The 15879-nt window shown below is 37.6% G+C and overlaps 1 protein-coding gene across 2 annotated transcripts in view; it reads right to left on the bottom strand.

The window, feature by feature from the left end:
- Positions 1 to 282: 282 nt before the first annotated feature.
- Positions 283 to 15879, bottom strand: part of GC (GC vitamin D binding protein) — a 151848-nt gene continuing 136251 nt past the window's right edge. For both annotated transcript variants that reach the window (XM_075202383.1, XM_075202373.1), the window contains exons 11-13: positions 12617 to 12749; positions 5224 to 5277; positions 283 to 461 (exon numbers count right to left, since the gene is read on the bottom strand). In XM_075202383.1, the coding sequence (XP_075058484.1) occupies positions 5227 to 5277; positions 12617 to 12749 (184 nt within the window). In that variant the 3' untranslated portion in view covers positions 283 to 461; positions 5224 to 5226. The remainder of the gene's footprint in view (positions 462 to 5223; positions 5278 to 12616; positions 12750 to 15879) is intronic.

Below are 15879 nucleotides of genomic sequence, written 5' to 3'. Positions count from 1 at the left end.
TCTCTATTCAGTCCCATTTGCTTTGAAAGCTACTGAAGTTGTCTGCCTAATTATAAATCTAAGATGAGTAAGTACAAGGTTTGCTCTTTTACATTTAAAAGAGAGATGACAGATAATAACATCCCTGAGGTTATCTCTGACCGAGAGATAGCTCAAAAATCATCATTCCAAACTATTGTCCCTTTTACCTTTTTATGAAAATTGGACAACTGTGCTCTGCAGCTTTCATCACTTTCTTTTAGCCAGTAGTAATTGAGTAATGACACACGAATAGTCCAGAAGTAACTTTAACATATTTTATTTTATCTTAATTATTTAAAATAATTGCACAAGCTCATAACTTTGTGCGTGAGGAAATTTGTAGGATTTACATTATCTTTTAATTTTTCGTACTACTCTTTTTTTCTCCTCAGAAAGTTCCTCTTTCTCCATTCTTTCAACGTGGCTGCACACCAACTTTTCTAAAATAAAGACAGAAAATTATTACCAAGATGTGTGCATATTTAGATATACTGCATCTGAGAAAATACAGGGTTAGCACAAATTGGGGGGAATTCAATTCCCCCTGGGGTAGCGCAGCATTAAACCTATTACCGTTAATACGGTTATTTTAACACTGATTTCTGCTTGCGGCTCAAAAAGCCAGCATTGAAACGGTAATAACGTTCACTCTTACCATAGTAATGGTAATAGTGTGCAGGCCGCAATGCATTTGACAATAATGCTGCCAATTGGATATGTCCCACTGAATGCAATTTCCTAATTGGATAACCCCTTTTCTGGTCTGAGATAATTGGATACAACAAAACAGAAGGCATAGGCACTATGGGGAAGTTCATTTCTTACCTTTTATTTAGAAGTGCATTTTGTAAACCATAGATGTTTCGGGTCACAAAGACATAATATCAATAAACTTCTCTGTTATTACTCTGCACTATCTCTCCCTCTGGTGTTTTTGCTGTGTATTGTTGTTTGGTGGCCACACCTGGATGGGCTATAGCTAACATTTTTATGGAGTTGCACCCTCCTTTTTTGTTTATCTGAAATTACTAGACGAAAATTAGGTATTGATGAAAACACTAAGTTCTCACTAGTTTTAGTTTGGTGGTTTTGAAGAAAGTTATTAGTCTTAAACAGAATGGGCAGATACATTGAAAGATGACCAACTGGGCCACTTACAGGCCAGAATAAGTGTGCACCCACAGAGCATTTCAAACACTCCACATTTTGGCTTTCAGGTAAACCTCCTGTAAAATGCACCAACCTTTGTGGAACTGGGAATATATCTGGAAATAAACATGGTGTAAACATTTTAAAAATATCACTTAAAAGTGTAGCCTATTATTACTTTAGGCCACCCAGTTTATTCATTTAACTTTTCCTTTTCCTCTACAATTGTTCAGTCTAGACTAATTTATATTTGAAATGATTCATGTAGTTTACATAAGGTGTCACTGTCAAACATATTAATGTTTTTATTCCATAGAACTGCACCTATAAATGCTTTGCAGTTCTTCTAAATGTGCTCTCTCAACCCTTTGAATATCATTTAAATACCTTGTAGAACAAAATTAAATATTTTGCACATGGGTGCAATACAAGGTGCATGAATGCACCCATCCCACTCAGCACTAAAATGTTGCACTTCTACAGATATTGCCGTCTTTGGACCTCATTTAGAGTCTGACGCAAAGTCCATGTAAGAAGTGTAGGAGTGGGGTGTTGCCGCAGCTTGTTAGAGTATTATGAGTGGCAAGCAACCCCAGTCGCGTCCCACTCGTAATACCCTATCGAGCTGCCAGTAGTTCTTGCAGCTAGCTAACCGCTTGCGCCACCTAATTCCTGCCGCACAGTTTTAGCCCTTTTTTGACGTGTGCTGCATCTGCGCCTCACTGCGACTTGGATGCATTTACATGGTTACGCCTTCACAATTCTGTGTTGCTCCCTTCCTCTCGTAGTGAGTCGCAAGCTGCCGTAAGTGTTAATTGCGTCCAAGATGCAGGCGGATTTGGGGTTTTCTGCACATGCGTGATAGTGGTTTTTTTTGGATGCGCCTAAAACAGACTTTGCGTCCGACTCTAAATGAGGTCCTTTATCTTGAAATCACTGTGATTTTCCTATATAAATTGACATATTCACACAAAATTAGGTGTGCAAGATAAGAAAATGGCATTTCAGCTGCTGTCCCTCTTTTTTTCCAATTAATAGATGTCCTTCATTGTCTATGATTAAAAATAATATTAGGAGTTTGTGTTTGGTTTAGTGCAACAACTCCTAAGTTGTTGTATTTTCTGTTGTTTATTTTTTTGAATTGCTTGTTTGCTCACACTTGCCATGCTGCAAACAACCAAAGTCCACAGCACAAATACTCAGACAGAATAAACAGTTTAAGTAATGCTATCCTAAAGCCATACAATAGCCATAAAAGTATTAATCCCTTTTGGCAATTTTAACATTGTATTTTAACTTCTTACATGTTTATTGATTTAAACTGGGTATAGGTGGCACATAAAGGAAAGAAGGGAGAGGGGTATGGAAGAACCAATGTGGGAGAGTACATCAGATAATAGTTGAGTAAAGTTCATTCTATTTTCAAAATATATAGTAATTATAAATGAAAGTAAATAAAGAGTACTTACACATACAGGTAAATATCAGACAAGATAAAGATGTGTAACAAGGCACATCATGAAATAAAAATGGATTTGAAAACTATGAAGACTCTGAAACTGAAATAACACTATCTAGCTATAGAATCTTAAATTGAGTTTTAGAATAAGTGTTTTTGGGATTATATATATTTGTTATATATTTGTTAATGTTATTGAGAACTCTTGCACAAATTGTGATTTGTAGTTTTGTAGTAAATTAATAAAATACATTTCATATCATGTTAACTCAATGGAAAGCTGGGCTATTATTACTAAGAAAACTAATCATTTATTTAGTTACATATTCTCTGGTGCAGTACATTGGGTTAAAAAGTCAAAATACATGTTTTAATTATTAAGCAGATACATTGTCTTGGATAGTTTAAAACCCTACTTACAGTTTTAGGATTATGCTGTACTAACTTCTGTCTGTTAACTCAATAATATGACATTCAGCTATAACAGTGGAAAAAGTGGATTATAGTTGAAAGAATGCTGCTGTATAATTTGCATTTTACCTGAAAGTAATTATGCACATTTCTGCTTACTCAATAATTCTTTCTTCATTCTCTTTCTGGATCTATCAATCACTATTTTTCTATCCCCAATTGACTTTTGCAACTACTGGATTTCACTTTCTTGGTCTATACTACATTAATATAACCAATATAGAAGACATTACGGGTAACTTAAGAACTGCGAAAAAATGCAGACCCAAAATGCTTCTATATGCGCGCACATGCGCCTAATTGTCTGACGAGCTAATTTCAAGTTGCATGACCATTTCATTGTCTTGGACATGTCTCCATTAGATCATTATATACCTGCTTCTCCCAGTTGGTGGAGAAAGCATGTAAAAGATCAAACTCCTATAACTTTAGGACCACTTCCTTTTTCATTTTTACATTTCAGTATTTGTCTTATGATACTACTCAATTTATCCTCATTTATTGCTTACATAAATCATGAGAATGAGGGGACATTTATTACATAGGTCACTCTGGTGTGTTTAGCGATGCTTACTACATACAGTAGGATGAATTGCGCCTTAAAATGTGCTTTCCTGCAGAACAGCGAGTGGAATATGCAAAATGCATCCAATTTTATATATATATAGCCACAAATATGTCTAGGTGGCAAAAGATTTCACTGTGTGAAGTATCAGGAATTACTGGCAAATCTTCAATATTATGCATACACGCACATATAATGCAATCAACAGATATTGGTAGGGAAGAAGAAACAAAGTTACGCTATTTACGGTGAAGTGGGCAAGTTGTGGGAAGATAGCTTGCTTTCCTCCGAGCAGTTCCGGTGGACTCTCCGAAATTTGTGAGTCTAGTTGAAATTCCGGAAGAGTAGGCAAGTATGATTTAGCTCATGGCTGATTCCTATTGAGCACAATTAGTGAGGCAGAGGACTGTATACACTAGTAAAATGTATTCCCTGAATTGTCCAAGGTAACTAAACTATTGTCTAATTCTACACAATTACTAATATTAAACTGGGAGTAAACAAATTCATTATTCTTGACCTGTTGTCACAAAGTCTGAGAGCTACAACAATGGTAAGCTCAGCATTGTAAAGAGGTGGGTGTAGTTAATGCTTTATTGTAAGATGCAGGCATGTTTCTTGACAAAATCTTTTGCATATTTGATTTGGAATATATTAAATAAACAAAGATAAATACAGGAACTCTAGGAAGACAGAAGGAGAAGAAAAAACGGTCCCTGATAGTATAGTAGATGAGGTTATATAGTCCACAACTAGTCAGGTGTTAGTAATATGCGTATCGGATATAAATAATGGTAAGGGACATCTGTATATAAGTCCCAAGATCTTCAGGAAATGCTGTGTTGATAAACTCCGGTCATATATTCCAAATGATAACCCAAGAAAAGATATTAAAGATAGTGCAGTATTTCCTATGAAACGTGAGTCATTAGTTTCTATCACACCAAAGGTATATGTGTGTACAATAATCATCATCATTTGTTTATATAGCGCCAGCAAATTCCGTAGTGCTTTACAATTGGGGACAAATACAATAATAAACAAACTGGGTAAAATAGACAACGAGTTAAGAAGGCCCTGCTCGCAAGCATTCAATCAATGTACCAAAGGTAAATAATATATGTGCTTATCAATAGAGAGCTGAACAGAGTAGATCGGGTACACTGCAGCAGAAAGAACTATAACATATAAGCACTCAATAAAGTGTTGAACAGAGTGGATCAGGTACACCGCAGTAGAATGAACCATTACAGATAAGCTATTTAAGTATACATATACTATTTAAGTCCGGTACGCACACTAACACCTGGCTAGTTGTAGGCTATAGTACATAAACCGCTACACTATCAGGCACCCATTTTCATTCGCCTTCTGTATTCTTAGAGTTCACTAACCCATCGGACTTACCACCCGATCTACTGAAGGAAGGCAGGTGCCTTGTATAACGGAAGTGTTATGAGGTGTAAATGGACACATTGACTTATTACACAATACAGGGTTGAGCGACATATAAATTGCTGTTAACATAGACTGTAAAGATAAATACATATATAGATACCTATTATATTAGGCATGGTTCCTGGGCACACCTGTTTCCAATGACTTTGTTTATCTGAAAATAAATGATAGTGTTATTGAACGCAAAACGATAATGAAAACACTCTAAAATTGCCAAACCAAACACTTTGTGTCAATGCAAAAAATTGTGCTAACTTTATACACCCATTCATGTGGCAGCAACATAGGTGGAACTGTAGCCATAACAGCCATGCAACTGCAATGAAGGCCAGAGCTAAACAGCAGTATTTAGTCCTGTTATGTGTAGATTTTGTCTATAGGTATGTGCAAGGTGTGCCCAGACATCTCCTCATTTCTGGCCCCATGCATTTCTAATTTTTTTTCTCAATATACTGACCCTTTAACTGGCATCTAAATAACACACCAGAATGCTGTGCATGCAGCCCAGCATTCTGTAGCACCATATTTAAACTGATCAGTTTCACTCTGAATGTGGCAAATTGCTTGCTAAATGTAAACAGACTTTATAGGGAACAGGAGAACCTCTTCTGCACCTTATCTCCTACTGTGATGGAGGCAGCTTCACACATTGTACTGGTGGCAGAAATGTGGATTATACATAGAAGTTATATTCCTGCAGATGACCATGATATCAGATGATATACCACTGTACTGAGTATATGAAAATTATGAATGTATATTACAGTTCTTTAATATTGAAGGTCACAAAAATCACATACACTACATTGCCTGTCTGCCAGAACAATCCTATGAAAGGTTTAATGCAATAGAAGGGATGGTGTAATATTGAAGACTAAGAAGACAGAAAAAAATGATATATAGGAAAGTCTGGTGCAATCATAAAAGGTTGCAGGGGTTGCATAAATCATATTAGTAGAAGGACTGGAGCTGTAATGAAACACAGTGTTTATTGCAAGCTTGCAAAACAGTCATGTAGAGTCAGATCTCTAGACTATAATGAGAATTGTGCTACAGTTGGTCAGAGAATCTTTATGTTTCTCACATATATTTTCGTTCTTAATGTCTTAAAGTGATGATGTGTTGTCAGGGATCGGCACTACCAAAGTAGCACGGTGTGGGTGCTAGTCACACCCCGTGGGCAACATTTTGCAGATCTCCCCTTCTTGCAGATGACCATGTTTCGCACAGTTATCACCCCTTTTGCAGAAAGATCACCCCTTTTACACAGACACCCACTCCTTTTGCAGAAGCACCCACTCTTTTTTTCAGGTGTCCTTCCTTTTGCAAAGTGACCCGCCCTTGCTTTTGCACAGATATTCCCCATTGCCTCAACTTTCATTGTCCTGGTGATGTGATGCCTTCACACAATCTATGATAAGACTTTCATAGCCTTGAATAAGAATACAAGTCAATGCCCCACTGGGACACTATCCACAGGGACACACTCCCAAGCTGTCAGCAGTTAATGGAGGAGAGAGGAGACAGAGGACTAGGGGTGTGATGTGACAGCAGAGGACTAGTACTGAGGCAGTCACTGGTAAGCAACTGGTGGGGAATACAGGTCTGCAGTCTGTGACTGCTTTTTAGTCTCTGGCTCAGTTGCATTTGCCACCGCTGCAATCGCTGTTGCTTCACCACTGCATGTTAAGCTGGCCAACTGCTTCTAAGTCATCTCTGATTTGATCAGTGCCTGCACTTATCAAAATGTAATTAGTTTTCAGTTCGCTATGCTTAGAAATATAATTATATATGACCATTTACCTTATCTGCAAATGTAAATGTATTATCAAATGTCATTAAAATCACAGTTGTCAATATCTCTAAAATTAGAACAATCTCGTTATTTAATCTCATACTGCTACATATAGTGCATTGCAAAAAAAAGACAACAATAGAGCTGGAGGTCACTTGTATTACCACTTAGACATTAACGTGATGAGCACATGTGTGGCATTCTGTATTTAAAAGGCCTTATTTGAATTGCAATCTGCTGGGGAAAATGAACATGAAAGGCTATGCATTAACCTGATGGGTTAATTGACTTCTAATAAAATGGACCCTAGGTTTAGAATGTGAGCTCCAATGGAGCAGGGGCTGATGTAAATGATTCCATATTTTCGGTACAGTGCTGATAATAATATAATTGGCACTATAGAAATAAATACTACTACTACTAATAAATAAAAATAATATGCCTCACTCCTTCCAGAGTAATTACCAGAAAATACCACATAAATTGGGGAGCTGCATTAATAGATTAGTGTTGGAATCATAAACAAATACATGTTGCTTTACTAAGACAGGTTAGTCTTTGAATAAAGTGCATTTTTTACAAATGTAAAAACATAGAAATGACTAGTACTGTTTTTCAAATGTATTGAGGTTTTTTTTTAATAGTTGTAATGACTAATATCTATAGCCCACTAAAAGCAAAGTCTATATTATAGTAAAAGAACTAAATCATTATTTATCCTAGAAATATTGAGAGACATTTAAAAATTGTGCAAAGGAAAATGTTGGTGTTGCCAACAGAAATCAAATGTTCGCTTTTATTCTGTAAACTGCATTAGAAAAATGCAGACTGTAGCACCAACATTTTCCGTTTTAATAGATAGCTCCTAACATAATATATAGCATTGTTCTAGTTGAATAATATAGGGATACTTATATGGTAGTGATGTTAGGTGACCTCAAAATAGAATTTGCACCAGGGCATAAGTGTGTTTATGCCACTGTGTGTAACACTAGACAATGCTACTATACTACTATATATATTAAAAACCTTCCTGCTCTGAGTGAAAACCGAGAATATTACCTTTAAACTTATGCACTCAATTCTGATTGTCCATTTAGAATGCAGTAACATCACAATAGTTGCTTACAGCTTTATATATGGAGCTAGGTAAGTCGTTTAAAGAAAAAGGGACATTTGGATGACAGTTACTTTCATCACTGACAAATGCAATTTGTACTCCATTAAAACAAGGCTACTAACTAAATGAAGGGGTTATCTTCAGACTTTAGCTAAGAGTTTTAAACAAAATATGTTAACTACCATAATTTATATGTTATTTTAACTGCTGTGAATTCTCAAGTCAGTTTGGCATTCTCTAAATATGGCAAATTAATTAAACGCTAAATTAGATGGGGAGTTGATTCTTTCTGCCTCCAAAATACTTTATTAGTTTTTATTAAAGGTCAACCAAAGCCAAATAGTAAAATTGTAAATGACAAAGCATGGTATATTACCATGTAGAGAAATTTCCACTGCTTTCTTAACCCCTTCATATTGTTAGCCATTCAGGGGCTTATATTAAGTTGAATGCAAATTGCGTTTCTGGTGTATAATACGCGTCTTTTATTTATGGGCAAGCACACAAAATGCTAGTTACGAAAATAGTGGTGTGTGCGCATGCTCAGATGTAAGAAAGTGCATTATAAGCCAGAAACGCAATTTGCGTTCTACTAAGCTTGAGCTTTTCAGTGACCAGATCAATTTACCAATATATGCTATGTCTCAGTTACTTAGTGAATGTTTCATGATGTGATCCAGCACATCTTATATGATATACTACCTGGTGCTAATGCTGCATGCGTCTTTTTTATGCATTAACTGTGATGCACTTGCATCAGTTATTCACACATCATCATGTGGTTTTTTGTCATTCTCATGTGTCGTGGTCCCAATTGCTTCAAGATTCATTTCTAATGCATGAGTCACATTGCATCTTTTTAGCCAGAACATTTGTGTATAAATAGAAGATGTGTTTGTACACATATAGAGCCTTGTGTTTGGCCTGTAATGTTGACTTATGGGATATCTGCACTCCTCATTAAACACAAGAAAGATTATTTTGTGTGAATGTCTACTTTTGAGTTATAATTGCTTTATTAGTGCTGCCTATTCTGTTGTTATTATGATTTGATTAGTGTGACCACACATTGGATAAGCTTTGGCACATTATATTTTTGCAATTTTCAAGTATTTTGGTAACTACAAATAAGACATTTGTAACAAGTTTAAAATCATAGTGTGTTGGAATATTCCTTCGGTCCATTATTGCAACGCTATGCATTTGTGCCATACTTGCCGACTTTTCATTTTTTACCTTCGGGAGATTACGGAGAAGGGGACATGGCTGGAGGGCAAGAGGGGGGAAGGGCGGGCCAATTGCATCATTTGGCCCCACCCCCATGACTAAATTGGCATTTTGCCGTGGAGCAAGTCCAAAATATAGTGATTCCCCGCAAGTGGCGTCATTGAGGCCCACATCCTGCCCACTTCACTAGGAAGTGGGCAGGATGCGGGAGAATTGCCTGCTCTCCCGGGAGTCTGGGATACCTACCTGGAATTCGGGAGTCTCCCAGACATTCTGGAAGAGTAGGCAAGTATGATTTTGTGCATGTGCTTGACATGTGATTCACATGCAGTATATCTGTGTTTTATATGTGCTGGATGCATTGCAAATGGGTCCAAAATGCAAGCAGTAGGAACCAACCCAGGAGCAAAGTGCACTAACAGAAAGTCATGTTTAGGGAGAAACAAGAGAAAATAAAACTGTTCAGCAATTGGAGACTCCTTCTTTTTCTGTCTACTGTATACTAGTGGTGCCAGATTACGAACAGTGCTGAAAGTATCAGGACCTTCCAATCAGACAGCTTCCTACACTTGCCCGACTAATTAAAAGTTGTGTTAATTGAACTGAAAAATAATAGCAAACATATTCACTTTGTACTTGTAATAAAACATGCAATATTGGTTTTGTTAATGTGATAGGACTACAAACAGTATAATGATTCTTTCAGTATTTACATAATCTTTGGTTTTTACCATCTGTGCAATGTACGTATCACTTTATTTGATTGCACTCCTGCAATGCTGCATTACCATAAAATCAGTATTTCTTTACTTATGTAATAAACATGCACATTCTATAAATTATTGACACAAAGTTTGCTATATATCAACCATTGTTTCCTACCCATAAAACAAATAGCCCTATTAATTTAAGAACTTCACTCAATACTTGATAGAAAGGCCTACCCATGAAAAAGTGATCGTTATTGTCGACAGTAAACCCTGACATATATAGAGTGAAATGAAAGCCGTATTGCTCTTTGATAAATCAATCCCTTACTTGGATCCTTTATATTGACGTTCCTATCTGGTACACATATTCCCACCATGGACATGAATATAGTATTCTATAATTTAATTAAATGTAATACCCAGACCCTTTGCTTCCCAGAGGGGTAGGGGTGGATCCAAGGTCTTGAATGACACAGCCTTGGGTGCTGAAAAGCACAACTCAACCTCAAGTTGTGAGTGACAGTTCCCACCGAAACTCAGGTCTCTGAAACCAAAATCACTGGTAGAAAAGTCAGAGTGGAAAGTGGCAGAGGAGGGAGGAGGTATGGTCATTATCTGCTCATACCCAGCAAAAACCACTTGCAACCAGAAACATGTGTCTGCAAGTCAGTTGTGCTTGAAGGGTGGAGGGAGACACACAGCAAGAGAACCTATTGTCTGTTTAGAAGTCTTAAAACCAGCCGAGTAAGCAGAGAGATTGCACAGCATTTGGTTGCTGAAACCATTTTGGTTGGGCATTCCCAAATCATAAACATGAAAAGGGATGGGGCTTACACTAAAGCGAGCAGAGTTTCACCCCAAAGTGAGTGCTCCTTGGTGGAACAGGATAGGCCAGTGGTCAAGCTTTGTCCCATTTTCAAAAATCTAAATGTTGGGAGGTATACCGAAACTGCTGGGAAACACAGTATGCACAGACTATGTGATTATTGTTAATGTGAGAGTTTTTTCAACAGTCAGTATAGTAGAGACTTTACCACTCATAAAAACAGTGAGAGATTAGAAGGGCATCACAAACTGTGAGTCAATAGTTACATTAAGCAAGTTGCCAATGCAACAGGAAGGGCTTCTACTCTGTCAATCAGGATGGCAAGACTATTAATGGGGAGTACCAATCCCATAGGGAAATATGCTATAGCCATATATTAACCTACTAAGGGTCCTGTACAAGCTGTAAGAGAGGGAGTCCATGCTCCGCACAAGGGGACAGAGAAAGCCAGATAGCAGAACAGGGGAGAAATCATAGCAAGACACCAGCACATAGGAAATAATATATCCAAGACACACCACAGACATTCAGATAGGCCCGGAATATTTAACTGTCTATTTCTGTCTTGTCTATTTGCCATTATTCCAGGTCCCCGCTGTTGCGCCAATCATATTGCCATATGATGAGGAGAGTCATTGGAAGACAGATTCTTGATCAGCGAGTTTCCAGAGTTGGCCAGTGGCTGTTGCACATGTGAATATTCTGCTTAACGCTGCACTACACTACACCCCCAGAGGTATTTGTCCATGGGACAGTCTGTTTAAAACAGAGGTACTGCCTTGCATTGTCCTACACTGCTGGGACTACTCCACCTAACATACATTTATTAATTACTATTGATTAAGGGGATATTCTGCCCCTATCACTGCACTAGCAATACCAATTGAGGAACTGTGCCTGTTTATGTGCGTAATGAATTGTCTGTCATCCCACACATTGAGAATATTGTTTATACAGGAACTTTGAGACAAATATATGGACTATCATTCTTATCATTCTTTTCTGCATTTTTAAAGTATCCACCTAGTACATACTTTATCAAAGACTGCATTGTTTGTGTTAGCCTGATACTTGTTGTGTACCAGGCTAACATTAGTACCATTATCACTGCATTATTGTCTTCTTGTTGCGAGAAATCATTTTCAAATATCACCCTCAATTCACTAGCCTTCACCAAGCCTTTATCCTAATAAATGTGCCAAGAGGCTTATTCCTTCTACTTGTGAGTGTGTGTGTTCCTGCAAGTAGATTTTAGGGAGTTAGGTAGGGGTTTCCCAAGTCAACCCCTGGTGGACTCTACAATAATAAACAATCTGAAGAGTGAAACTGACTTTGCTGGAAGCACTGTGTTAAGAAGTAAGCCCAGAAAATTTTAGACAAGTCTAATAGCAAGTTTAAACATTCATCTCCCCTACATGTGCAGGGCTGTGTTGGAGGTGCAGGGGCCACATCAAAATGATTTAAATGAATAATAATAATAGTTTAAAAATCCAAATTTTAATGATTTCATAAAAATTTCATTTGTAGGTGGACACATCCTTTAACATGACAATATTTTCATGTCCATGTATTACACTTTTTTTTTATCACTAGGCAGTAAACATTGTATATTGACATGTGAGAGAAGGTCAACATAAACAGGAACATTCTAAAATGAAAGAGCCTGGGGTCAATGGTCTTTTCTGCTTTCATTTTGTGCCACAACACACATGTTTTCCAGCCTGTATACTCTTATTGTAGCAGAAATGGGTCATTATTGGCCACCTGTCCCTTGGGATTTTAATGATTATGTGCACTTAGCTAGCCTAATCTTACCTTCTCTTTGCAGTATACTGGAGGTGCATTAATTATACAGCACGTGGACGCTAGATCTGCTCTCTGTTCTGCAATCTCATCCACCTTGCTTGACGTTAGTTTTGGAACCCTCTTGTTGAGCGATTTAATTATCCTGTGACAAAAAGAAATCCAAATCCATTAGTTACAAGTTTTTAGATTACAGCTGCGTTCGTTCTTATTCTTTGTATGTGTCATTATGGCAATAGGCTCACAAACTATAAATCATTTGCAGCTGAGCTGATAAAAATAAATGCTTATTGGTATGTATATATACACACTACACCTAACTATTTTTTTTTTTCAATATTTGCTAATAAAAGCATATGATACATGACGCTGTGTTTTAAACAGAATGTTATTAGAATAATAGTTTTGCTATCCCATATGATCATTGGACCAGGTTGTTTGACTCAATTTAATATTGTGCAGTATGAATGTGACCTGCTACTTCACAGACACTGAATTTAATTAATTTTGGAGACGTACTTCTGGTTCTTTGGAATTGTAATTCTTTTTTCCAGTTCATTATATGTTAATCTGCTTATTATTTTCACATGAAGTCATTTCAATTTGCAATGCCATTTACTTTTATGGATTGTACTATGACAAAAAAAAAAAATCAAAGTTATGCTGGATTGCTGGATGCAGTCACAATGAAGTGTAACTAAATAAAGAAATGTATATATATTTTGATTTGTTCTGAACTGGGTGAACATTACAGTCTTCCCATTTCTTTAGTGGTGAATCAGAACTACAATATGCCCTGAGTGATGGTTACGTTATGGGCTTTCTTGTTTGGGGGTACTTTGAACATCCCACAAAGTTAGGAGGAATATATTTCAGTCACTTCATCACCCCAAAGCTTGTTTTTGTCCTTTAACTATTACCCGAAATGAAAGACCTAGGGGCATATTTATGATCAAGCAGCAATACAGATTTAGTTTTATTTTTAAACTGTTTATTTAGCACTGCATGAGAAAACAAAAGAATAGTAATATAAACAGTTATCAATTTGCAAAATAGCACATCACATTGCATTTACAGTCCAAGAAAACATAGGGGATAAGCCCACTAGACCAGGGGTGGCCAACCAGTCAGAGACCAGGAGCCAAAAAATATCTATATGTACCTCAAAGAGTCAACTTTGCCTTTTAAATGTGTGTGCATATGCATATACACAGTATAAAAATGTATATACATACCATCTACAAGTACATTGAAAATATACATCATTTACAATATCTTGCTAAGCGAAAAAGAAAATATCCAACATTACCAAAATGTTTAGAATAATCATCAAAGTAGCACAGCTCTTACCTCGCTGCTGTGTCCAGCAGAGGAGGGTTCAAACTTATGTTATCTTCACAGTAACTCATAGTGCTTCTGCATCCACAATCCCACTGACCTTTTTACATGCCCCTCTGACCTTTTAACATGCCCATCGGATCTCCCCACATGCCCATGACATGCACATCAGTCTCCCTACATGTCATCATATCTCTCCACATGCCCTAGAAATTCCCATCAGATATTCCCACATGCCCATCAGACCGCTTCAAATGCCCATCAGACCTCTGGACCTGCTATCAGATCTCCCCACATCATCAAACTTAACCAATGCATTTTGCATGCCAACAGGCTTCTCAAAATGCTCCTCAGATCTCTCCACATGCTATAAGACCCCCCCACATGCCACTTACTTGCCCATTAGACCTCCCCACATACCCAGTAACCTCCCTACATGCCATCAGATCTTACCACATTCCCATTAAATGCCATCAGACCTCTCCACATGCCATCAGACCTCTCCACATGCCATCAGATCTACCCAAATTCCCCATACATGCCATCAGACCTTCATATATGCAGCTTACATGCCATTAGACCTCCCCACATGATGCATACATGCCAATTAAACCTCCACACATGTCAACAGACATCCACACATTATATCTCCTCAAATGCCATGACATGTCCTTGCATACCCATCAGCCTCTTCACATGCCATCAGATTTCACATGCCCCATACTTACCTCTCCTACCCTTAGCCGCTGGAGTTGGAAGAGCACACTACACTCTCTCCTCCTCCTTCCCTGATTGGATTGTCTGTTACACTGTGACCTCACAGCATTATGCAGAAGAGTTCACAAGATATGGCTTCTCTCCGTCAGTCTAACAGCTGAATGTTTTCCAATATGCCCCTGCTGGTGAAAGCTACATTTCAAAGCTCAAAGAGCCACAGTTGGCCACCGAATAAAAAAGAATGTATAAAGCCTAGAGGCAGTTTTGAGTTTTGTAATTTTTTTGGGTAAGAGCTCAGAAAAGAAAGTTATAGAAAAGGTAGGTAAGGGAGGACGGGGGAGGGGAGAAGAGAGAAAAAATAAAACAAGAAGGACAAAGGGACCTGGACTACCCATCTCAACACACCAATACTCCAGTCCCGGTGTACTGGCATTGGAGAAGCGGATCCATGGCTTCCAGGTCTTGTGGTATTTGTATAATTTATTGTTGAGTAAACTGGTTATATATTCCAAAGTGGAGATATGACTTATTCTGTTCAACAGTGCAGCTCTCATGGGTGGGAGTGTTTGCTTCCATTGTCTCGCTATCAGAAGCTTGGAAGCCTGACAAATATGTAAAATTAGTTTATGGGCTTGCTCACAGACCGAATGGGGTTGTTGAGTAACAGCAGTACAACTTTCTTTATGGTGCATTTTTAAAAAAAAATCTTGCAGAGGTGACTGAGCTGTATTCAGCTGGCCTGGAGTGGTAAGGGTTAACTTACTACTTTGCCGAGCCAGTCTCTACTGATATGTGACACTTGCATGTGGCATGGAACTGAAACGCCAGACTTGATCTTTCAGTTCCACTTGGTGAAAAAATAAATAAAAACAATAGAATAAAATAGATTAACAATATTAAGATATATTTAAAAACTATTGACCATTGAAAAAAAAAATATGCTTTATTCAAATAATAAAGCATCTTTTCATCAATTGTCTTGTGTATATTGGCAAGCAAAAGGAAGGAGTATAGTTAGTGTTACTTTGTAGAAACCTTAAAGGTTACCTGTGTCAAGTTCTTTTTTGTTAATGATAGCCTAAATAAAATCTGTAGGAAAAAGACACTGGTGGCTTCTCTAATTAGGATATTTAGCCTGCTAATTAGCCCACCAGTTTCCACTGTCACCTCCGATTGCGGCTTTAGAACAGTGAGAAGTGCTGGTGTGTAGCTGGTGGCTG

Source organism: Mixophyes fleayi, chromosome 1 (genome assembly GCF_038048845.1).
Source record: "Mixophyes fleayi isolate aMixFle1 chromosome 1, aMixFle1.hap1, whole genome shotgun sequence".
Lineage (NCBI taxonomy): Eukaryota > Metazoa > Chordata > Amphibia > Anura > Limnodynastidae > Mixophyes > Mixophyes fleayi.
This window is presented reverse-complemented; position numbering and strand designations above follow the sequence as displayed.